General features: G+C 41.5%; 1 protein-coding gene across 1 annotated transcript in view; it reads right to left on the reverse strand.

Moving 5' to 3' along the window:
* The window catches only part of LOC139749133 (sorting nexin-25-like), a 455,484-nt gene that overhangs the window by 18,217 nt on the left and 410,230 nt on the right, over positions 1-27,037 (reverse strand). The window contains 2 exon segments of the mRNA XM_071662758.1: positions 2,176-2,397; positions 19,587-19,844. Coding sequence (XP_071518859.1) covers positions 2,176-2,397; positions 19,587-19,844 — 480 coding nt within the window.

The raw sequence follows: 27,037 nt of genomic DNA on the forward strand, positions 1-27,037 counted from the left end.
TATAACATATTCACGCCAAGTTGTGATGCACTTTGGAAGCTTGGTCTCTTCTCAGGAAACTGCACAGAATTACTAGAAAAGGTTTAATGGGAATTATATCAGGATGGTGCAAAAACTGGAAGAAAGTAGGCTAAGATGAAAACATGATAACCACCTTTGACCCTTTTGGGATGATTCCTGCAACATACTACATGGGTATCAGGAAAGACCAACCTTTCAAACTGAAGGCATGCAAAAATGCCAAATATCACCTCTGACTCACACACAAAAATATCAACAAGATTCAGTTACCTTTGACCCTTTTGGGATGAGTCCTGCAACATACTACATGTGTATCAGGAAAGACCAACCTTTCAAACTGAAGGCATGCACAATTGCCAAATATCACCTCTGACTCTAACACACAAAAATATCAACAAGGTTCAGTTACCTTTGACCCTTTTGGGATGAGTCCTGCAACATACTACATGGGTACCAGGAAAGACCAACCTTTCAAACTGAAGGCATGCACAAATGCCAAATATCACCTCTGACTCTAACACACAAAAATATCAACAAGTATCAGTTATCTCAGAATAATCATGGTAGAAAGACATCCATGTTCTCTTCAACCAGGTCCCCAACTTACCACACAATATAAACATGAGATTATATCTACTTAAAATGAAGAAAATAGGCAATCATCATATTTCTGTATATCTGAGTGATTTAGAATACAATATTAAAGGTATAAGTTATGTGGAGGTTCAGGCACTGAAGTCACTGGGTACACACTATAAACAAGTCATTGGGTACACACTTGGATTGAATGGCAGTGCTGCATAAGGACCTAAAGGCTTCAGCAGCACATCAAGGTTTAAATATCTATGTGGCATTGTGTTTAAATGTCTTATAACATCTGTTTTTTAAATTTTGGGAGATGACTTGTAAATATCTATCATCCTGAAAGAGAGATTCTTTTGTTACTAAGATGATACTAACATAAACCAGTTCTGTGAAATTCAAACCCTAGGATTTAACAGAAAACTGCTGCAGACATAAAAAGCAATAGTAAAGACATGCAGAAACATTTCTTCAGCAACAGAGATGTGGGTAATAAGCTACACAAAGTTGAAGAGCACATAGGCAGTACTGGAAACTAAAAAAAATCTGCAAGACAAAAATATGAAATTAAGAGGTGGGGTCTCATGAGTGTAAAGTTTCCTCCCCATGTGCATGAATAAGAAACTACAATTATAAAAAAATTACATATACATGAACTTATGCACTATCGAGAAAGGAGGATGAATTATTAAACAAATATATCAGCACAACTTCTAAAGACTTTCTGGTAGATATGCCAATTACTATATGAAATAAGTCAACTTCAATGATCAAAACACAACAATAAAAGATCTCCATCCTGTCTTACATGGAAATAAGAGGCTACCATAAATTTACCTTCTCCAACATATTCTAACTAGAGTATTGTGACAAACAAATATAACTGAGAAGATGATGGTTGGCTAACTCCATCTGAATAAACTAGTGACTTGGAATTTAACTGGTGATCATTCTACCACTGTGATAAGACTAGCGCATTAAACAGAATTAGTTTATGACTGACTTGTTATCAGTGGCTAGCAGTCAAGACTAAGGTTATTACACTGCTAGGTAGTTTAATTTCTTATCCAAAAGGACTGTGCAGCCTTTTATCAGACATAACTAAAGGCAGAGTCCCTACAGTTTTTTGACTAAAAAAGAAATATATCTTTGTAAAATTCTATTTGACTAACTGTAGCTAACTCATGACAAATGACAGCATCGAAATAAATGGTGGTGTTACTAAATTTTGCCTGCATGAGGTTACACCACTAATGAAAAGTGTCCTTTGGTGAGGCTGTATCTGTGAGAGTACAGACTTATTAAAGAACTTCCCACTTCATAAGGGGTCCATTGATCCCTGCTGTGGGTAGTAGTGCAGGCTTGGGCTGCATGAGCCTCTGGAAAGGAGATCTTGGATAACACCAAGACCCTTCCTTAGAAAGGGATCCTGGGGTAACAATGAATTTATAACAAGCACCATGTAACCTAAAAAAAATAGCGTATGATATGCAAGTTAATTCAGAGTTACATTAAAATGAAAGAAGATATACCTAGTCTGTAAAAACATCAACAGCACACTATGTTACTTACTTTGTGATTGTTTTCCCATAGGTAATTTGAACAAAGGATATCAAAGTTTTCCTGAGCCACTTGCTCACACCTCTCAGTTCACAAAGTTCTTCAAGGAATGAGAAGAGAGGTTCTGCTACAGAGTCCTTTCCACCATCACCACTTCCTCCATCAGCTGGTGTTTCTCCACCATCCATTATCAGACCTAAGTCTTCCTCATCACTGTCACTCTTACCATCCCCTCTGCAAAAGAAATCAAACATAGTTTTATGATGTACAACTAGTGATAAACATTAACTTTTTTTATGTTATCTGAGACGGCACGGGCAGCTGAGGCTCTAATCAAGGCCATCCCATTAATGCTAGGCAAGTAAGTATGTATATGTAAATACCTGTGTATTTTTTTTTTTTTTTTTTTTTTTTTATACTTTGTCGCTGTCTCCCGCGTTTGCGAGGTAGCGCAAGGAAACAGACGAAAGAAAAGGCCCAACCCCCCCCCCCCATACACATGTACATACACACGTCCACACACGCAAATATACATACCTACACAGCTTTCCATGGTTTACCCCAGACGCTTCACATGCCTTGATTCAATCCACTGACAGCACGTCAACCCCTGTATACCACATGACTCCAATTCACTCTATTCCTTGCCCTCCTTTCACCCTCCTGCATGTTCAGGCCCCGATCACACAAAATCTTTTTCACTCCATCTTTCCACCTCCAATTTGGTCTCCCTCTTCTCCTCGTTCCCTCCACCTCCGACACATATATCCTCTTGGTCAATCTCTCCTCACTCATTCTCTCCATGTGCCCAAACCATTTCAAAACACCCTCTTCTGCTCTCTCAACCACGCTCTTTTTATTTCCACACCTCTCTCTTACCCTTACGTTACTTACTCGATCAAACCACCTCACACCACACATTGTCCTCAAACATCTCATTTCCAGCACATCCATCCTCCTGCGCACATCTCTATCCATAGCCCACGCCTCGCAACCATACAACATTGTTGGAACCACTATTCCCTCAAACATACCCATTTTCGCTTTCCGAGATAATGTTCTCGACTTCCACACATTTTTCAAGGCTCCCAAAATTTTCGCCCCCTCCCCCACCCTATGATCCACTTCCGCTTCCATGGTTCCATCCGCTGACAGATCCACTCCCAGATATCTAAAACACTTCACTTCCTCCAGTTCTTCTCCATTCAAACTCACCTCCCAATTGACTTGACCCTCACCCCTACTGTACCTAATAACCTTGCTCTTATTCACATTTACTCTCAACTTTCTTCTTCCACACACTTTACCAAACTCAGTCACCAGCTTCTGCAGTTTCTCACATGAATCAGCCACCAGCGCTGTATCATCAGCGAACAACAACTGACTCACTTCCCAAGCTCTCTCATCCCCAACAGACTTCATACTTGCCCCTCTTTCCAGGACTCTTGCATTTACCTCCCTTACAACCCCATCCATAAACAAATTAAACAACCATGGAGACATCACACACCCCTGCCGCAAACCTACATTCACTGAGAACCAATCACTTTCCTCTCTTCCTACACGTACACATGCCTTACATCCTCGATAAAAACTTTTCACTGCTTCTAACAACTTGCCTCCCACACCATATATTCTTAATACCTTCCACAGAGCATCTCTATCAACTCTATCATATGCCTTCTCCAGATCCATAAATGCTACATACAAATCCATTTGCTTTTCTAAGTATTTCTCACATACATTCTTCAAAGCAAACACCTGATCCACACATCCTCTACCACTTCTGAAACCGCACTGCTCTTCCCCAATCTGATGCTCTGTACATGCCTTCACCCTCTCGATCAATACCCTCCCATATAATTTACCAGGAATACTCAACAAACTTATACCTCTGTAATTTGAGCACTCACTCTTATCCCCTTTGCCTTTGTACAATGGCACTATGCACGCATTCCGCCAATCCTCAGGCACCTCACCATGAGTCATACATACATTAAATAACCTTACCAACCAGTCAACAATACAGTCACCCCCTTTTTTAATAAGTTCCACTGCAATACCATCCAAACCTGCTGCCTTGCCGGCTTTCATCTTCCGCAAAGCTTTTACTACCTCTTCTCTGTTTACCAAATCATTTTCCCTAACCCTCTCACTTTGCACACCACCTCGACCAAAACACCCTATATCTGCCACTCTGTCATCAGACACATTCAACAAACCTTCAAAATACTCATTCCATCTCCTTCTCACATCACCGCTACTTGTTATCACCTCCCCATTTGCGCCCTTCACTGAAGTTCCCATTTGCTCCCTTGTCTTACGCACCCTATTTACCTCCTTCCAGAACATCTTTTTATTCTCCCTAAAATTTACTGATAGACTCTCACCCCAACTCTCATTTGCCCTTTTTTTCACCTCTTGCACCTTTCTCTTGACCTCCTGTCTCTTTCTTTTATACTTCTCCCACTCAATTGCATTTTTTCCCTGCAAAAATCGTCCAAATGCCTCTCTCTTCTCTTTCACTAATACTCTTACTTCTTCATCCCACCACTCACTACCCTTTCTAAACAGCCCACCTCCCACTCTTCTCATGCCACAAGCATCTTTTGCGCAATCCATCACTGATTCCCTAAATACATCCCATTCCTCCCCCACTCCCCTTACTTCCATTGTTCTCACCTTTTTCCATTCTGTACACAGTCTCTCCTGGTACTTCCCCACACAGGTCTCCTTCCCAAGCTCACTTACTCTCACCACCTTCTTCACCCCAACATTCACTCCTCTTTTCTGAAAACCCATACTAATCTTCACCTTAGCCTCCACAAGATAATGATCAGACATCCCTCCAGTTGCACCTCTCAGCACATTAACATCCAAAAGTCTCTCTTTCGCGCGCCTGTCAATTAACACGTAATCCAATAACGCTCTCTGGCCATCTCTCCTACTTACATAAGTATACTTATGTATATCTCGCTTTTTAAACCAGGTATTCCCAATCATCAGTCCTTTTTCAGCACATAAATCTACAAGCTCTTCACCATTTCCATTTACAACACTGAACACCCCATGCATACCAATTATTCCCTCAACTGCCACATTACTCACCTTTGCATTCAAATCACCCATCACTATAACCCGGTCTCGTGCATCAAAACCGCTAACACACTCATTTAGCTGCTCCCAAAACACTTGCCTCTCATGATCTTTCTTCTCATGCCCAGGTGCATATGCACCAATAATCACCCACCTCTCTCCATCAACTTTCAGTTTTACCCATATTAATCGAGAATTTATTTTCTTGCATTCTATCACATACTCCCACAACTCCTGTTTCAGGAGTATTGCTACTCCTTCCCTTGCTCTTGTCCTCTCACTAACCCCTGACTTCACTCCCCAGACATTTCCAAACCACTCTTCCCCTTTACCCTTACCTGTGTATGTGTATGTATATATATGTATGGAAAGGATCACAATTTTGCGCATTATCAAGATATTCCTATGAGTCCACGGGGAAAATGAAACACGAAAATTTCCCAAGTGCACTTTCGTGTAATAATCACATCATCAGGGGAGACACAAGAGAGAAATATAACAGTCAGTTGATATACATTGAAGAAACGAAGCTAGGATGCCATTTGGAAAACATGTTTACCAAATGGCGTCCTCGCTTCGTCTCTTTGATGTATATCAACTGACTGTTATATTTCTCTCTTGTGTCTCCCCTGATGATGTGATTATTACACGAAAGTGCACTTGGGAACTTTTCGCGTTTCATTTTCCCCTTGGACTCATAGGAATATATATGTATATGTATGTATACCCCTTTTAGAAAGTTAAAATGCAAGGAAGGGGAGGGTTTCTGGTCCCCCACTCCCATCCCCTTTAGTCGCCTTCTACGACACGTGAGGAATGCCTGGGAAGTATTCTTTCTCCCCTATCCCCAAGGATAAGGGAGATTTTCAGATTCGTGAAGAGCAGTGTGGTTTCAGAAGTGGTAGAGGAAGTGTGGATTAGGTGTTTGCTTTGAAGAATGTATATGAGAAATACTTAGAAAAGCAAATGGATTTGTATGTAGCATTTATGGATCTAGAGAAGGCATATGATAAGAGTTGACAGAGATGCTCTGGGGAAGGTACTAAGAATATATGGTGGGGGAGGCAAGTTGTTAGAAGCAGTGAAAAGTTTTTATCGAGGATGTAAGGCATGTGTACGTGTAGGAAGAGAGGAAAGTGATTGGTTCTCAGTGAATGTAGGTTTGCGGCAGGGGTGTGTGATGTCTCCATGGTTGTTTAATTTGTTTATGGATGGGGTTGTTAGGGAGGTGAATGCAAGAGTTTTGGAAAGAGGGGCAAGTATGCAGTCTGTTGTGGATGAGAGAGCTTGGGAAGTGAGTCAGTTGTTGTTCGCTGATGATACAGCGCTGGTGGCTAATTCATGTGCGAAACTGCAGAAGCTGGTGACTGAGTTTGGTAAAGTATGTGAAAGAAGAAAGGTAAGAGTAAATGTGAATAAGAGCAAGGTTATTAGGTACAGTAGGGTTGAGGGTCATGTCAATTGGGAGGTAAGTTTAAATGGAGAAAAACTGGAGGAAGTAAAGTGTTTTAGATATCTGGGAGTGGATCTGGCAGCGGATGGAACCATGGAAGTGGAAGTGAATCATCGGGTGGGGGAGGGGGCAAAAATTCTGGGAGCCTTGAAGAATGTTTGGAAGTCGAGAACATTATCTCGGAAAGCAAAAATGGGAATGCTTGAAGGAATAGTGGTTCCAACAATGTTGTATGGTTGCGAGGCATGAGCTATGGACAGAGTTGTGCACAGGAGGGTGGATGTGCTGGAAATGAGATGTTTGAGGACAATATATGGTGTGAGGTGCTTTGATCGAGTAAGTAATGTAAGAGTAAGAGAGATGTGTGGAAATAAAAAGAGTGTGGTTGAGAGAGCAGAAGAGGGTGTTTTGAAATGGTCTGGTCATAAGGAGAGAATGAGTGAGGAAATATTGACCAAGAGGATATATGTGTCAGAGGTGGAGGGAATGAGGAGAAGTGGGAGACCAAAGTGGAGGTGGAAAGATGAAGTGAAAAAGATTTTGAGTGATCGGGGCCTGAACATGCAGGAGGGTGAAAGGCGTGCAAGGAATAGAGTGAATTGGAACGATGTGGTATACCGGGGTCGACATGCTATCAATGGATTGAACCAGGGCATATGAAGCGTCTGGGGTAAACCATGGAAAGTTCTGTGGGGCCTGGATGTGGAAAGGGAGCTGTGGTTTCGGTGCATTATTACATGACAGCTAGAGACTGAGTGTGAACGAATGGGGCCTTTGGTGTCTTTTCCTAGCGATACCTCGCACACATGAGGGGGGGAGGGGGTTGTTATTCCATGTGTGGGGGTGGCGATGGGAATAAATAAAGGCAGACAGTATGAATTATGTACATGTGTATATATGTATATGTCTGTGTGTGTATATATATGTGTACATTGAGATGTATAGGTATGTATATTTGCATGTGTGGATGTGTATGTATATACATGTGCATGTGGGTGGGTTGGGCCATTCTTTCGTCTGTTTCCTTGCGCTACCTCACTAACGCGGGAGACAGCTACAAAGCAAAATAAATAAATGTATGTATACACGCATATATGGGCATTTATGTATATATGTATATATTATGGATGAGCCATTCTTCGTCTGTTACCTGGTGCTACCTCATTGGTGTAGGAAACAGCGATTAAGTATAATAATGATATATATAAATATAGGGAAAACTGAAAATGGATGCACTTGGGCATGAGAAGAAAGATTATGAGAGGCAAGTGTTTTGGGAGCAGCTGAGTGAGTGTGTTAGTAGCTTTGATGCACGAGTACGAGTTACAGTGATGGGTGATTTGTATGCAAAGGTGAGTAATGTGGCAGTTGAGGGAATAATTGGTGTACATGGGGTGTTCAGTGTTGTAAATGGAAATGGTGAAGAGCTTGTAGATTTATGTCCTGAAAAAGGACTGGTGACTGGGAATACCTGGTTTAAAAAGAGAGATATTCATAAGTGTATGTATGTAAGTAGGAGAGACGGCCAGAAAGCATTATTGGATCATGTGTTAATTGATAGGTGTGCGAAAGAGAGACTTGTGGATGTTAATGAGCTGAGAGGTGCAACTGGAAGGATGTCTGATCATTATCTTCTGGAGGTGAAGGTGAAGATTTGTAGAGGTTTTCAGAAAAGAAAAGAGAATGTTGGGGTGAAGAGAGTGGTGAGAGTAAGTGAGCTTGGGAAGGAGACTTGTGTGAGGAAGTACCAGGAGAGACTGAGTACAGAATGGAAAGGAGGTAAGGGGAGTGGGGGAGGAATGGGATGTATTTAGGGAAGCAGTGATGGCTTGTGCAAAAGATGCTTGTGGCATGAGAAGTGTGGGAGGGGGGCAGATTAGAAAGGGCAGTGAGTGGTGGGATGAAGAAGTAAGATCATTAGTGAAAGAGAAGAGAGAGGCATTTGGACAATTCTTTTTTTTTGCAGGGAAATAATGCAAATGAGTGGGAGATGTATAAAAGAAAGAGGCAGGAGGTCAAGAGAAAGGTGCAAGAGGTGAAAAAGAGGGCAAATGAGAGACGGGGTGAGAGAGTATCATTAAATTTTAGGGAGAATAAAAAGATGTTTTGGAAGGAGGTAAATAAAGTGCGTAAGACAAGGGAACGAACGAATGGGAACTTCAGTGAAGGGGCCTAATGGGGAGGTGATAACAAGTAGTGGTGATGTGAGAAGGAGATGGAGTGAGTATTTTGAAGGTTTGTTGAATGTGTTTGATGATAGTGTAGCAGATATAGGGTGTTTTGGTTGAGGTGGTAAGTAAAGTGAGAGGGATAGGGAAAATGATTTGGTAAACAGAGAAGAGGTAGTACAAGCTTTGCGGAAGATGAAAGCTGGAAAGGCAGCGGGTTAGGATGGTATTGCAGTGGAATTTATTAAAAAAGGGGGTAACTGTATTGTTGACTGGTTGGTAAGCTTACTTTATGTATGTATGACTCATGGTGAGGTGCCTGAGGATTGGATGAATGCTTGCATAGTGCCATTGTACAAAGGCAAAGGGGATAAAAGTGAGTGCTCTAATTACAGAGGTATAAGTTTGTTGAGTATTCCTCAGAAATTATATGGGAGGGTAATGATAGTGAAGACATGTACAGAGCATCAGATTGGGGAAGAGCAGTGTGGTTTCAGAAGTGGCAGAGGATATGTGAATCTGGTGTTTGATTTAAAGAATGTATGTGAGAAATACAAATGGATTTGTATGTAGCATTTATGGATCTGGAAAAGGCATATGATAGAGTTGATAGAGATGCTCTGTGGAAGGTATTAACAATATATGGTGTGGGAGGCAAGTTGTTAGAATCAGTGAAAAGTTTTCATGGAGGATGTAAGGCATGTGTACATATAGGAAGAGAGGAAAGTGATTGGTGCTCAGTGAATGTAGGTTTGCGGCAGGGTGTGTGATGTCTCCATGGTTGTTTAATTTGTTTATGGATGGGGTTGTTAGGGAGGCGAATGCAAGAGTTTTGGAAAGAGGGGCAAGTATACAGTCTGTTGTGGATGAGAGAGCTTGAGGAGTGAGTCAGTTGTTGTTCGCTGATGATACAGTGCTGGTGGCTGATTCGTGTGAGAAACTGCAGAAGCTGGTGACTGAGTTTGGTAAAGTGTTCTGTATATCCTCTTTGCCAATTTTTCCTCACTCATTCTCTCCATGTGACCAAACCTTTTCAAAACACCCTCTTCTGCTCTCTCAACCACACTCATTTTATTACCACACATCTCTCTTACGCTTTTATTACTTACTCGATCAAACCATCTCATACCACATATGATCCACAAACATCTCATTTCTAGCGCATCCACCCTCCTCTGCACAACTCTATCTATAGCCCACGCCTCGCAACCATATAACATTGTTGGAACCACCATTATTTCAAACATACCCATTTTTGCTTTCCAAGATAATGTTCTCGACTTCCACACATTTTTCAATGCTCCCAGAACTTTCGCCCCCTCCCCCACCCTACGATTCACTTTCGCTTCCATGGCTCCATCTGCTGCCAAATACACTCCCAGATATCTAAAACACTTCAACTTCATTTCCTCCAGTTTTTCTCCATTCAAACTTACCTCCCAATTGACTTGTCCCTCAACCCTACTGTACCTAATAACCTTGCTCTTATTCACATTTACTCTCAGCTTTGCTCTTTCACAAACTTTACCACTCTCAGTCACCAGCTTCTGCAGCTTCTCAGCCGAATCAGCCACCAGCGCTGTATCTTCAGCGAACTACAACTGACTCACTTCCCAAGCTCTTTCATCCACAACAGACTGCATACTTACCCCTCTTTCCAAAACTCTTGCATTCACCTCCCTAACAAACCATCCATAAACAAATTAAACAACCATGGAGACATCACGCACCCCTGCCGCAAACCGACATTCACTGAGAACCAATCACATTCCTCTCTTCCTACTCGTACACATGCATTACCTTCTCAATAAAAACTTTTCACTGCTTCTAACAACTTGCCTCCCACACCATATATTCTTCATACCTTCCACAGAGCATCTCTATCAACTGTATCATATGCCTTCTCCAGATCCATAAATGCTACATACAAATCCATTTGCTTTTATAAGTATTTCTCACATACATTCTTTAAATCAAACACCGGATTCACATATCCTCTACCACTTCTGAAACCACACTGCTCTTCCCTAATCACCCTCTCAATCAATACCCTCCCATATAATTTCCGAGGAACACTCAACAAACTTATACCTCTGTAATTAGAGCACTCACTTTTATCCCCTTTGCCTTTGTACAATGGCACTATGTAAGCATTCCGCTAATCATCAATCACTCAACATGAGTCATACATACATTAAATAACTTTACCAACCAGTCAACAATACAGTCACCCCCTTTTTTAATAAATTACACTGCAATACCATCCTAACCCGCTGCCTTGCCGGCTTTCATCTTCCGCAAAGCTTTTACTACCTCTTCTCCTTAACCCTCTCACTTTGCACACCAACTCGACCAAAACACCCTATATCTGCCACTCTATCATTAAACACATTCAAGAAACTTTCAAAACACTCACTCCATCTCCTTCTCACATCAACACTACTTGTTATCACCTCCTCATTAGCCCCCTTCACTGATGTTCCCATTTGTTCCCTTGCCTTACGCACTTTATTTACCTCCTTCCAAAACATCTTTTTATCCTCCCTAAAGTTTAATGATACTCTCTCACCCCAACTCACATTTGCCCTCTTTTCCACCTCTTGCACCTTTCTCTTGACCTCCTGCCTCTTTCTTTTATACATCTCCCATTCACTTGCATTATTTCCCTGCAAAAATCATCCAAATGCCTCTCTCTCCTCTTTCACTAATCTTACTTCTTCATCCCACCACTCACTACCCTTTCTAATCTGCCCACCTCCCACGGTTCTCATGCCAGAAGCATCTTTTGTAAAAGCCATCACTGCTTCCCTAAATACATCCCATTCCTCCCTCACTCCCCTTATGTCCTTCGTTCTCACGTTTTTCCATTCTGTACTCAGTCTCTCCTGGTACTTTCTCACATAAGTCTCCTTCCCAATCTCACTTACTCTCACCACTCTCTTCACCCACCCATTTTCTTTTCTTTTCTGAAAACCTCTACAAATCTTCACCTTCGCCTCCAATGGATAATGAACAGATATCCCTCCAGTGTCCACCTCTCAGCAAGTTAACATCCAAAAGTCTCTCTTTCGCGTGCTTATCAATTAACACGTAATCCAATAATGCTCTCTGGCCATCTCTCCTACTTACATACACATACTTATGTATATTTCTCTTTATAAACCAGGTATTCCCAATCACCAGTCCTTTTTCAGCATATAAATCTACAAGCTCTTCACCATTTCCATTTACAACACTGAACACCCCATGTACACCAATTATTCCCTCAAATGCCACATTACTCACCTTTGCATTCAAATCATCCATCAATATAACCCAGTCTCGTGCATCACAGCTGCTAACACACTCACTCAGCTGCTCCCAAAACACTTTCTTCTCATGATCACTGAGGATAGGAAAGAAAGAATACTTCCCATGCATTCCTAAATGTCATAGAAAGCGACTAAAGGGGATGGGAGCGGGGGGCTAGAAACCCTCCCCTCCTTGTATTTTAACTTTCTAAAAGGGGAAACAGAAGGAGTCACGCGGGGAGTGCTCATCCTCCTCAAAGGCTTAGATTGGGGTTTCTAAATGTGTGTAATATGTAACCAACATGAGAAAAAAGGAGAGATAGGAACAAGGATGTTTTGGCTCTGAGTGAAACGAAACTCAAGGCGAAAGGGGAAGAGTGGTTTGGGAATGTTTTGGGAGTAAAGTCAAGGGTTCGTGAGAGGACCAGAGCAAAAGAAGGAATAGCAATACTCCTGAAACAGGAGTTGTGGGAGAATGTGATGGAGTGTAAGAAAGTAAAATCTAGATTCATATGGGTAGAACTGAGAGTGGATGGAGAGAGTTGGGTGATTACTAGTGCCTGGAGCAGCTGAGTGTGCTAGCAGTTTTGATGCACAAGACCAGGTTACAGTGATGGGTGATTTGAACAGAAAGGTGAGTAATGTGGCAGTTGAGGGAATAATATATATATATATATATATATATATATATATATATATATATATATATATATATATATATATATATACATATATATATATATATATATATATATATATATATATATATATATATATATATATGTATATATATATATATATATATATATATATATATATATATATATATATATATATATATAAAACTGAAAGTTGATGGAGAGAGGTGGGTGATTATTGGTGCATATGCACCTGGGCATGAGAAGAAAGATCAAGAGAGGCAAGTGTTTTGGGAGCAGCTGAATGAGTGTGTTAGTGGTTTTGATGCACGAGACCGGGTTATAGTGATGGGTGATTTGAATGCAAAGGTGAGTAATGTGGCAGTTGAGGGAATAATTGGTATACATGGGGTGTTCAGTGTTGTAAATGGAAATGGTGAAGAGCTTGTAGATTTATGTGCTGAAAAAGGACTGATGATTGGGAATACCTGGTTTAAAAAGCGAGATATACATAAGTATACTTATGTAAGTAGGAGAGATGGCCAGAGAGCGTTATTGGATTACGTGTTAATTGACAGGCGTGCGAAAGAGAGACTTTTGGATGTTAATGTGCTGAGAGGTGCAACTGGAGGGATGTCTGATCATTATCTTGTGGAGGCTAAGGTGAAGATTTGTATGGGTTTTCAGAAGAGAAGAGTGAATGTTGGGGTGAAGAGGGTGGTGAGAGTAAGTGAGCTTGAGAAGGAGACCTGTGTGAGGAAGTACCAGGAGAGACTGAGTACAGAATGGAAAAAGGTGAGAACAATGGAAGCAAGGGGAGTGGGGGAGGAATGGGATGTATTTAGGGAATCAGTGATGGATTGCGCAAAAGATGCTTGTGGCATGAGAAGAGTGGGAGGTGGGTTGATTAGAAAGGGTAGTGAGTGGTGGGATGAAGAAGTAAGAGTATTAGTGAAAGAGAAGAGAGAGGCATTTGGACGATTTTTGCAGGGAAAAAATGCAATTGAGTGGGAGATGTATAAAAGAAAGAGACAGGAGGTCAAGAGAAAGGTGCAAGAGGTGAAAAAAACGGCAAATGAGAGTTAGGGTGAGAGAGTATCATTAAATTTTAGGGAGAATAAAAAGATGTTCTGGAAGGAGGTAAATAAAGTGCGTAAGACAAGGGAGCAAATGGGAACTTCAGTGAAGGGCGCAAATGGGGAGGTGACAACAAGTAGTGGTGATGTGAGAAGGAGATGGAGTGAGTATTTTGAAGGTTTGTTGAATGTGTTTGATGATAGAGTGGCAGATATAGGGTGTTTTGGTCGAGGTGGTGTGCAAAGTGAGAGGGTTAGGGAAAATGATTTGGTAAACAGAGAAGAGGTAGTGAAAGCTTTGCGGAAGATGAAAGCCGGCAAGGCAGCAGGTTTGGATGGTATTGCAGTGGAATTTATTAAAAAAGGGGGTGACTGTATTGTTGACTGGTTGGTAAGGTTATTCAATGTATGTATGACTCATGGTGAGGTGCCTGAGGATTGGCGGAATGCGTGCATAGTGCCATTGTACAAAGGCAAAGGGGATAAGAGTGAATGCTCAAATTACAGAGGTATAAGTTAGTTGAGTATTCCTGGTAAATTATATGGGAGGGTATTGATTGAGAGGGTGAAGGCATGTACAGAGCATCAGATTGGGGAAGAGCAGTGTGGTTTCAGAAGTGGTAGAGGATGTGTGGATCAGGTGTTTGCTTTGAAGAATGTATGTGAGAAATACTTAGAAAAGCAAATGGATTTGTATGTAGCATTTATGGATCTGGAGAAGGCCTATGATAGAGTTGATAGAGATGCTCTGTGGAAGGTATTAAGAATATATGGTGTGGGAGGAAAGTTGTTAGAAGCAGTGAAAACTTTTTATCGAGGATGTAAGGCATGTGTACGTGTAGGAAGAGAGGAAAGTGATTGGTTCTCAGTGAATGTAGGTTTGCGGCAGGGGTGTGTGATGTCTCCATGGTTGTTTAATTTGTTTATGGATGGGGTTGTTAGGGAGGTAAATGCAAGAGTTTTGGAAAGAGGGGCAAGTATGAAGTCTGTTGGGGATGAGAGAGCTTGGGAAGTGAGTCAGTTGTTGTTCGCTGATGATACAGCGCTGGTGGCTGATTCATGTGAGAAACTGCAGAAGCTGGTGACTGAGTTTGGTAAAGTGTGTGGAAGAAGAAAGTTAAGAGTAAATGTGAATAAGAGCAAGGTTATTAGGTACAGTAGGGTTGAGGGTCAAGTCAATTGGGAAGTGAGTTTGAATGGAGAAAAACTGGAGGAAGTGAAGTGTTTTAGATATCTGGGAGTGGATCTGGCAGCGGATGGAACCATGGAAGCAGAAGTGGATCATAGGGTGGGGGAGGGGGCGAAAATTCTGGGGGCCTTGAAGAATGTGTGGAAGTCGAGAACATTATCTCGGAAAGCAAAAATGGGTATGTTTGAAGGAATAGTGGTTCCAACAATGTTGTATGGTTGCGAGGCGTGGGCTATGGATAGAGTTGTGCGCAGGAGGATGGATGTGCTGGAAATGAGATGTTTGAGGACAATGTGTGGTGTGAGGTGGTTTGATCGAGTGAGTAACGTAAGGGTAAGAGAGATGTGTGGAAATAAAAAGAGCGTGGTTGAGAGAGCAGAAGAGGGTGTTTTGAAGTGGTTTGGGCACATGGAGAGGATGAGTGAGGAAAGATTGACCAAGAGGATATATGTGTCGGAGGTGGAGGGAGCAAGGAGAAGAGGGAGACCAAATTGGAGGTGGAAAGATGGAGTGAAAAAGATTTTGTGTGATCGGGGCCTGAACATGCAGGAGGGTGAAAGGAGGGCAAGGAATAGAGTGAATTGGAGCGATGTGGTATACCGGGGTTGATGTGCTGTCAGTGGATTGAATCAAGGCATGTGAAGCGTCTGGGGTAAACCATGGAAAGCTGTGTAGGTATGTATATTTGCGTGTGTGGACGTATGTATATACATGTGTATGGGGGGGGGGTTGGGCCATTTCTTTCGTCTGTTTCCTTGCGCTACCTTGCAAACGCGGGAGACAGCGACAAAGTATAAAAATATATATATATATATATATATATATATATATATATATATATATATATATATATATATATATATATATATGTATATATATATATATATATATATATATATATATATATATATATATATATATATATATATATATATATCTTTTCTTTTCTTTTAAACTATTCGCCATTTCCCATGTTAGCGATGTAGCGTTAAGAACAGAGGACTGGGCCTTTTATGGAATATCCTCACCTGGCTCCACTCTGTTCCTTCTTTTGGAAAATTAAAAAAAAACGAGAGGGGAGGATTTCCAGCCCCCTGCTCCCTCCCCTTTTAGTCGCCTTCTACGACACGCAGGGAATACGTGGGAAGTATTCTTAATCCCCCAATCCCCAGGGATAATATATATATATATATCTATCTATCTATCTATATATATATATATATATATATATATATATATATATATATATATATATATTTTTTTTTTATACTTTGTCGCTGTCTCCCGCGTTTGCGAGGTAGCGCAAGGAAACAGACGAAAGAAATGGCCCAACCCTCCCCCATACACATGTATATACATACGTCCACACACGCAAATATACATACCTACACAGCTTTCCATGGTTTACCCCAGACGCTTCACATGCCTTGATTCAATCCACTGACAGCACGTCAACCCCGGTATACCACATCGCTCCAATTCACTCTATTCCTTGCCCTCCTTTCACCCTCCTGCATGTTCAGGCCCCGATCACACAAAATCTTTTTCACTCCATCTTTCCACCTCCAATTTGGTCTCCCTCTTCTCCTCGTTCCCTCCACCTCCGACACATATATCCTCTTGGTCAATCTTTCCTCACTCATCCTCTCCATGTGCCCAAACCACTTCAAAACACCCTCTTCTGCTCTCTCAACCACGCTCTTTTTATTTCCACACATCTCTCTTACCCTTACGTTACTCACTCGATCAAACCACCTCACACCACACATTGTCCTCAAACATCTCATTTCCAGCACATCCATCCTCCTGCGCACAACTCTATCCATAGCCCACGCCTCGCAACCATACAACATTGTTGGAACCACTATTCCTTCAAACATACCCATTTTTGCTTTCCGAGATAATGTTCTCGACTTCCACACATTCTTCAAGGCCCCCAGAATTTTCGCCCCCTCCCCCACCCTATGATCCACTTCCGCTTCCATGGTTCCATCCGCTGCCAGATCCACTCCCAGATATCTAAAACACTTCACTTCCTCCAGTTTTTCTCCATTCAAACTCACCTCCCAATTGACTTGACCCTCAACCCTACTGTACCTAATAACCTTGCTCTTATTCACATTTACTCTTAACTTTCTTCTTCCACACACTTTTCCAAACTCAGTCACCAGCTTCTGCAGTTTCTCACATGAATCAGCCACCAGCGCTGTATCATCAGCGAACAACAACTGACTCACTTCCCAAGCTCTCTCATCCCCAACAGACTTCATACTTGCCCCTCTTTCCAAAACTCTTGCATTTACCTCCCTAACAACCCCATCCATAAACAAATTAAACAACCATGGAGACATCACACACCCCTGCCGCAAACCTACATTCACTGAGAACCAATCACTTTCCTCTCTTCCTACACGTACACATGCCTTACATCCTCGATAAAAAGTTTTCACTGCTTCTAACAACTTTCCTCCCACACCATATATTCTTAATACCTTCCACAGAGCATCTCTATCAACTCTATCATATGCCTTCTCCAGATCCATAAATGCTACATACAAATCCATTTGCTTTTCTAAGTATTTCTCACATACATTCTTCAAAGCAAACACCTGATCCACACATCCTCTACCACTTCTGAAACCACACTGCTATTCCCCAATCTGATGCTCTGTACATGCCTTCACCCTCTCAATCAATACCCTCCCATATAATTTACCAGGAATACTCAACAAACTTATACCTCTGTAATTTGAGCACTCACTCTTATCCCCTTTGCCTTTGTACAATGGCACTATGCACGCATTCCGCCAATCCTCAGGCACCTCACCATGAGTCATACATACATTAAATAACCTTACCAACCAGTCAACAATACAGTCACCCCCTTTTTTAATAACTTCCACTGCAATACCATCCAAACCCGCTGACTTGCCGGCTTTCATCTTCCGCAAAGCTTTCACTACCTCTTCTCTGTTTACCAAATCATTTTCCCTAACCCTCTCACTTTGCACACCACCTTGACCAAAACACCCTATATCTGCCACTCTATCATCAAACACATTCAACAAACCTTCAAAATACTCACTCCATCTCCTTCTCACATCACCACTACTTGTTATCACCTCCCCATTTGCGCCCTTCACTGAAGTTCCCATTTGCTCCCTTGTCTTACGCACTTTATTTACCTCCTTCCAGAACATCTTTTTATTCTCCCTAAAATTTAATGATACTCTCTCACCCTAACTCTCATTTGCCCTTTTTTTCACCTCTTGCACCTTTCTCTTGACCTCCTGTCTCTTTCTTTTATACATCTCCCACTCAATTGCATTTTTTCCCTGCAAAAATCGTCCAAATGCCTCTCTCTTCTCTTTCACTAATACTTTTACTTCTTCATCCCACCACTCACTACCCTTTCTAATCAACCCACCTCCCACTCTTCTCATGCCACAAGCATCTTTTGCGCAATCCATCACTGATTCCCTAAATACATCCCATTCCTCCCCCACTCCCCTTACTTCCATTGTTCTCACCTTTTTCCATTCTGTACTCAGTCTCTCCTGGTACTTCCTCACACAGGTCTCCTTCTCAAGCTCACTTACTCTCACCACCCTCTTCACCCCAACATTCACTCTTCTTTTCTGAAAACCCATACAAATCTTCACCTTAGCCTCCACAAGATAATGAATCAGACATCCCTCCAGTTGCACCTCTCAGCACATTAACATCCAAAAGTCTCTCTTTCGCACGCCTGTCAATTAACACGTAATCCAATAACGCTCTCTGGCCATCTCTCCTACTTACATAAGTATACTTATGTATATCTCGCTTTTTAAACCAGGTATTCCCAATCATCAGTCCTTTTTCAGCACATAAATCTACAAGCTCTTCACCATTTCCATTTACAACACTGAACACCCCATGTATACCAATTATTCCCTCAACTGCCACATTACTCACCTTTGCATTCAAATCACCCATCACTATGACCCGGTCTCGTGCATCAAAACCACTAACACACTCATTCAGCTGCTCCCAAAACACTTGCCTCTCTTGATCTTTCTTCTCATGCCCAGGTGCATATGCACCAATAATCACCCACCTCTCTCCATATATATATATATATATATATATATCCTAGCCTGAGTTAGGTACCCATTTTATCAACTAACCCCTAGGAGTGGATGAACAGCTGGGTTGACTGTGTACCCTCTGCCAAAACCAGGAATTGAACCTATGCTCTCAATTCTGGGCGGCCTGTGAATGCATTACAGTCAGGAATGATAAGACCTACATGACTACAGCATTTCTCAGATGCTTTTCAAAGTTGCTAACAAGGGTGTATCAATAGTCTACCAATAATATCTCACTATATCATTGCCAATAACTCTAAGGAGAAAGCGTACATAATTATGTCCAATTTTATTAAGCACCAGATATATGAAATGTACTTTTATTACATTACAGTGGCAGGCAGCTAAATTTTGCATTTTTATTGTCCAAAAATTCAACTTACCCCTTAAAGAAGGTAGAAAATGAAAATTTGGATTTCTTTCGTTGTATTTCTGCTTGTTTTAAGTGCTCTGGTGATGGTGATAAGTAGGCATATATGATCTCAGAACTGGAAAGTTTTTCATCACTCAGGACAGCATCAAAATAATTTTGTGCTACAACCCGTACTTTCTCCAGGTGGGCTTTGTCAGCAACTTTCCCAAACAGTATTTTGCTTGGTACAGTTGGAAGTTCTATCGCTTTCATCCATGGAGCAATCTGGCTGTAAAATGGAAAAGAAAACTTTGAGCAATTTTCATAGAATCAAAACAGAACTTAAAAAGTAAAACTTTTCAACATACTTGTATTCTTTTAAGTTAATTTCAAAGTGAAAAGGCATTATAATAAGATCGTTATTTAGATAGTTTGCTGAATATAGGAAAAGTGCTGAAAGCCTTGTGTTTGAGGAAGTATGGCAAAATGGCTGGAGTGGATGGGACTGCCGTTGGATTTCTCAAGAAAGTGGGTGACCATGTTGGTGATGGGTACAGCAGGAATTATGATGTATGTATGGTGAGGTAAAGATTGGCAGAATGCTTGGACAGTCCCAGTATAAAAGTCCCTTGCCAACCATGAAGGTTAGAGTCTTGGAAGGCCAAAACCATGGTTGGCAAGGCTCTTTGCCTATGGGAAATGAGGAGTTAGGGGGAGTGCTCCTTGAGAGACATGCCTTATGTCCTATAGTGAACAATCTAAGTTTGAAAATATGCATATTAGATCTCAAAAATAACATTATGCAAGTTGGCTCTACTTTTGAAGTCTTCATTGCTTATTGGAAGCAGGAGATTGCCTGTGAAGTACTGATGTCACCCATTAACTTTATAAAGTATTTGTAAATGCAGTACATTTTATACCACATCATTTTACAACTTGCAGGTATTTTTCTTTGTGACTCACTTCAACCACAAAAAAGGGAACACTTTTTTTGCTTTTTCTATGAAGAGATAAGAGGGCATGTTGGTCACTTTCATGCTCTTTGGTGCACCTGCTGCAACACTTGCTTTTAATACTGTCTCATTCTTCTTCACAGTTTGTACTGCTGACCCATTAACACCGAAATACCTTAGAACAGATTCTACATTTGTATCATGGGCAAAGTGATCAAGAAGTTCACTTTCAGCTCTAAGCACATCACATTCCTTAATCTCTTCGGGGAGTGCCACTCACATCACAAGCATTTTGGTCAGAGGTCATACTGTACTATATTCAAGGGTAAGAGGCAGCAAAAAAATTAAGTTACTAGTATTGAAAGCTTGCATCAAAATCACTTACGGAGTTCCTCATGTGGTGAGAGTCACAGAAAGAAAGAACAACAAAGGTAAAGCGCAGGTGACAAGGTCAGGGTGACAGAGAGTAACCTCACTCACATATATTGTGCACATCTTACCACTAACATGCTGGATCCCACCAGACATTGCTAGAAGTAGCCTTGCAACACCTGTTCAACCTGTATACTGAAACTTTTTGTCATGGTTGGTAGAGTGGTATGCATATTCTTTAAGTGTGTATACACAAGCCTATGGTTGGCAATATCTTGATAAGAAAGGGACCTCTATATAAAGGGAAGGGGTAAAAAGTGAAGGCTCAAATTACAGAGATATAAGTCTCTTGAGCATACTTGAGTAGAAGTATGGGAGAGTGGAAACTGAAAGGGTGGTGCCAAGCACAGAGCATCAGGTAAGGGAGGAACAATGTGGCTTTAGGAGTGGTAGTGGATGTATATACCAGCTGTTTCCTTTGAAGAATTTATGTATGAAACACTAATGGTGAGGGATTTGCATATGGCATTTAGGGATATGTAGAAAGTGTATGCTTGTGTTGATAAGGATGCCTTGTGGAAGGTGTTATGATTATATGGGGTGGAAGGAAAGCTACTAGAGAGAGGTGTATGTGTGGAATTAGGAAGGGTGGAGGGTGAGTGAATCCAGTTGAAGATATGTCTGCATTAGGAGTGGGTATATGATGTCTATGTGGATGTTCTATCTAGTTATAGATGGGTTGGTGAAAGGTAAATGTGACTGTCTTGAAGAGTGAGGCAGTCTACAATATGCTGAGGATGGGTGGCCTGGGACGTGAGTCAATTGCTGTTTGCAAATGACAGGTGTTTTTGGCAGAGTCAATTGATATATTACAGGAGCTGGTGTCTAAATTAGGAAGTGTGTGTGAAAAGAAGCTGAGACTTACTGTGAAGAAAAGTATGCTTATAAGGTTTAGTAGGGAGGAATAACAGACTGGTCTAAGAGTGAGTTTGAATGGAGAGAATCTGGAGGAAATAGAGTGTTTAGATATCTTGGAGTGGGCATGGAATCAGATGACTATGGAAGCTGATGTGAATCACAGAATGGGTGAGGAGCCAATTGTCCTGGGTGCATTACAGAGTGTGTGTGGAAAGAGAGGTCACTGTCTGTGAGGGTTAAGACAGGTGTGTTTGATGATACAGTGGGCCCAACAATGATGTACTGGTCTTAGTCATGAGGACTTAATACAAAAGAGAAGAAGAGGATGGAAGAGCTGGAAATGAAATGCTTGAGGACAATATGTGGTGTGAGGAAAGTTGACCACGTAAGGAATGATAATGTAAGAAAGATGAGTGGTGGTACATTGAGTATGACAGAAAGAACTGAAGATGGTGTGTTGAAATGATTTGAACATATGGAGAGGATGAGAGAACAAAGACAAAGAGAATATGTGTGTCAGAAGAGGAGGGAGCACAAGGGTAAAGAGGGACTGAAAAGAAGATGGAAGGAAGGAATGAAAGATATTTTGAGTGATTGGTGTCGGAACACAGACGAAAGTGAAAGGCTTGCATGAGATAAAATCAACTGGAATAATGTGGTGTTAGGAGTGATGTGCTGTCACTGAGGTGAACCAGGGGAAACCACAGAAAGATGTGTATGCTTGGCTATGGATAGGGTACTCTAGTTTCATTACAGGAACAACTAGGGAGCAGGTGTAGACAAATGAGGCCACTTTTTGTCTGTTACAAGCACTACATTGCTTTGCATAAAATGACAAACTGGTAAAAATAAAGTCTTGAATAGCAGAATACAATGCAAAAGTACAGACACATGTAATCATAGCAGAAATACTGATTAATCAAACAGTTATATTAGTTCCTAACACCTCTCACGGTGCTGATAAGCTCCAGATTGTTACAGATCCCTTAAAGTAATAAATAATATTCCAGTCTTAATTAATCTCTCACTAATTTTTAACTTTGTACTTCAAAAACTGACTACTAAATTACATATGCAAGATTTTCAGTACTTAATTCAATTATTTCTGGCCTCAAGATGTTGAGAATACCACTATAAATTACACAGACACATAAAGCACCTTAAACATGACAGCAAAGTAGTCGATAAGTGCAAATAAGGTGTGATTGTTCCTGATGTGAATCTGCTGTGGCGGCAATTGAAATTAAGTAAAAATATACAAACAGTTAAGCATTATAATTATATGACCTCTGGACCCAATTTTTGTCTTTTCAGCATCGAGGCAGCATTCTAGATGGGAGCAGGGAAATGATGGATTCCTTCAGAGTTAAAAGGTTTTCAGTGCTACTGCACATCTTTCCTTACAATGAAGATGATACAAACATGCCGAGGGTGACTTCTCATTTGTGGTGTCTCCATTTAAAGTGGACTCGAGTAGCAAATATTAAAGTGAGAAATGGTGAGCAGGTATAAAATAAAGAAAATATATACTGCATCTCCCAGCAAATACGAAGTACTTTTCCTTGAAAAATGTCTCCAGTAGTAACCCTGAGTCTTATACGCCAAAGGTTACCACATGTCATCACCTTTGAGTGACATCACTAGCTGGAGGTGACTTTACTCTGTTATAGCTGACCTGAAATATCATACACCTATCATTATTTAGTCCTATTTATTTATTTATTTTGCTTTGTCGCTGTCTCCCGCGTTAGCAAGGTAGCGCAAAGAAACAGACGAAAGAATGGCCCAACCCAGCCACATACACATGTATATACATACACGTCCACACACACAAATATACATACATATACATCTCAATGTATACATATATATACACACACAGACATATACATATATACACATGTACATAACTCATAGTCTGCCTTTATTCATTCCCACTGCCACCCCGCCACACATGAAATAATAACCCCTCCCCCCGCATGTGCGTGAGGTAGCGCTAGGAAAAGACAGCAAAGGCCACATTCGTTCACACTCAAATCGTCTCTAGCTGTCATGTAATAATGCACCGAGACCACAGCTCCCTTTCCACATCCAGGCCCCACAGAACTTTCCATGGTTTACCCCAGACGCACCACATGCCCTGGTTCAATCCATTGACAGCACATCGACACCGGTATACCACATCGTTCCAATTCACTCTATTCCTTGCACGCCTTTCACCCTCCTGCATGTTCAGGCCCCGATCACTCAAAATCATTTTCACTCCATCCTTCCACCTCCAATTTGGTCTCCCACTTCTCCTCGTTCCCTCCACCGCTGACACATATATCCTCTTGGTCAATCTTTCCTCACTCATTCTCTCCATGTGACCAAACCATTTCAAAACACCCTCTTCTGCTCTCTCAACCACACTCTTTTTATTACCACACATCTCTCTTACCCTATCATTACTTACTCGATCAAACCACCTCACACCACATATTGTCCTCAAACATCTCATTTCCAGCACATCCACCCTCCTTCACACAACTCTATCCATAGCCCATGCCTTGCAACCATATAACATTGTTGGAACCACTATTCCTTCAAACATACCTACTATTGCTTTACGAGATAATGTTCTCGACTTCCACACATTCTTCAACGCTCCCAGAACTTTCGCCCCCTCCCCCACCCTATGATTCACTTACGCTTCCATGGTTCCATCTGCTGCCAAATCCACTCGCAGAAATCTAAAGCACTTCACTTCCTCCAGTTTTTCTCCATTCAAACTTACCTCCCAATTGACTTGTCCCTCAACCCTACTGTACCTAATAACCTTGCTCTTATTCACATTTACTCTCAGCTCTTCTTTCACTCACTTTACCAAACTCAGTCACCAGATTCTGCAGTTTCTCACACAAATCAGCCACCAGCGCTGTATCATCAGCAAACAACAACTGACTCACTTTCCAAGCTCTCTCATCCACAACAGACTGCATACTTGCCCCTCTTTCCAAAACTCTTGCATTCACCTCCCTAACAACCCCATCCATAAACAAATTAAACAACCATGGAGACATCACACACCCCTGCCGCAAACCTACATTCACTGAGAAACAATCACTTTCCTCTCTTCCTACATGCACACATTCCTTACATCCTTGATAAAAACTTTTCACTGCTTCTAACAACTTGCCTCCCACACCATATATTCTTAATACCCTCCACAGAGCATCTCTATCAACTCTATCATATGCCGTCTCCAGATCCATAAATGCTACATACAAATCCATTTTCTTTTTTTAAGTATTTCTCACATACATTCTTCAAAGCAAACACCTGATCCACACATCCTCTACCATTTCTGAAACCACACTGCTCTTCCCCAATCTGATGCTCTGTACATGCCTTCACCCTCTCAATCAATACCCTCCCATATAATTTCCCAGGAATACTCAACAAACATATACCTCTGTAATTTGAGCACTCACTTTTATCCCCTTTGCCTTTGTACAATGGCACTATGCAAGCATTCCGCCAATCCTCAGGCACCTCACTGTGAATCATACATACATTAAATAACCTTACCAACCAGTCAACAATACAGTCACCCCATTTTTGCATAAATTCCACTGCAATTCCATCCAAACCTGCTGCCTTGCCGGCTTTCATCTTCCGCAAAGCTTTTACTTCCTCTTCTCTGTTTACCAAATCATTTTCCCTAACCCTCTCACTTTGCACACCACCTCGACCAAAACACCTTATATCTGCCACTCTATCATCATTATTTAGTTCCATATTTTAGTATACTTTGTCGCTGTCTTCCGTGTTAGTGAGGCAGCGCAAGGAAACAAATGGAAGAATGGCCCAACCCACACACATACACATGCATATACATTAAGACCCACACACGCACATATACATACCTATACATTTCAACGTCATAAATATACATACACAGACATATACATTTTTCCATTCTGCACTCAATCTCTCCTGGTACTTCCTCACACAAATCTCCTTTCCAAGCTCACTTACTCTCACCACTCTCTTCACCCCAACATTCTCTCTTCTTTTCTGAAAACCTCTACATATCTTCATCTTTGCCTCCACAAGATAATGATCAGACATCCCTCCAGTTGCCCCTCTCAGCACAAGAACATCCAAAGGTCTCTCTTTCACATGCCTATCAATTAACACGTAATCCAATAACACTCTCTGACCATCTCTCCTAATAACATACATTTTTTTTTTTTTTTTTTTTATACTTTGTCGCTGTCTCCCGCGTTTGCGAGGTAGCGCAAGGAAACAGACGAAAGAAATGGCCCAACCCTCCCCATACACATGTACATACACACGTCCACACACGCAAATATACATACCCACACAGCTTTCCATGGTTTACCCCGGACGCTTCACATGCCCTGATTCAATCCACTGACAGCACGTCAACCCCTGTATACCACATCGCTCCAATTCATTCTATTCCTTGCCCTCCTTTCACCCTCCTGCATGTTCAGGCCCCGATCACACAAAATCCTTTTCACACCATCTTTCCACCTCCAATTTGGTCTTCCTCTTCTCCTCGTTCCCTCCACCTCCGACACATATATCCTCTTGGTCAATCTTTCCTCACTCATTCTCTCCATGTGCCCAAACCATTTCAAAACACCCTCTTCTGCTCTCTCAACCACGCTCTTTTTATTTCCACACATCTCTCTTACCCTTACGTTACTTACTCGATCAAACCACCTCACACCACACATTGTCCTCAAACATCTCATTTCCAGCACATCCATCCTCCTGCGCACAACTCTATCCATAGCCCACGCCTCGCAACCATACAACATTGTTGGAACTACTATTCCTTCAAACATACCCATTTTTGCTTTCCGGGATAATGTTCTCGACTTCCACACATTTTTCAAGGCTCCCAAAATTTTCGCCCCCTCCCCCACCCTATGATCCACTTCCGCTTCCATGGTTCCATCTGCTGACAGATCCACTCCCAGATATCTAAAACACTTCACTTCCTCCAGTTTTTCTCCATTCAAACTCACCTCCCAATTGACTTGACCCTCAACCCTACTGTACCTAATAACCTTGCTCTTATTCACATTTACTCTTAACTTTCTTCTTCCACACACTTTACCAAACTCCGTCACCAGCTTCTGCAGTTTCTCACATGAATCCGCCACCAGCGCTGTATCATCAGCGAACAACAACTGACTCACTTCCCAAGCTCTCTCATCCCCAA

Source organism: Panulirus ornatus, chromosome 6 (assembly GCF_036320965.1).
Source record: "Panulirus ornatus isolate Po-2019 chromosome 6, ASM3632096v1, whole genome shotgun sequence".
NCBI lineage: Eukaryota > Metazoa > Arthropoda > Malacostraca > Decapoda > Palinuridae > Panulirus > Panulirus ornatus.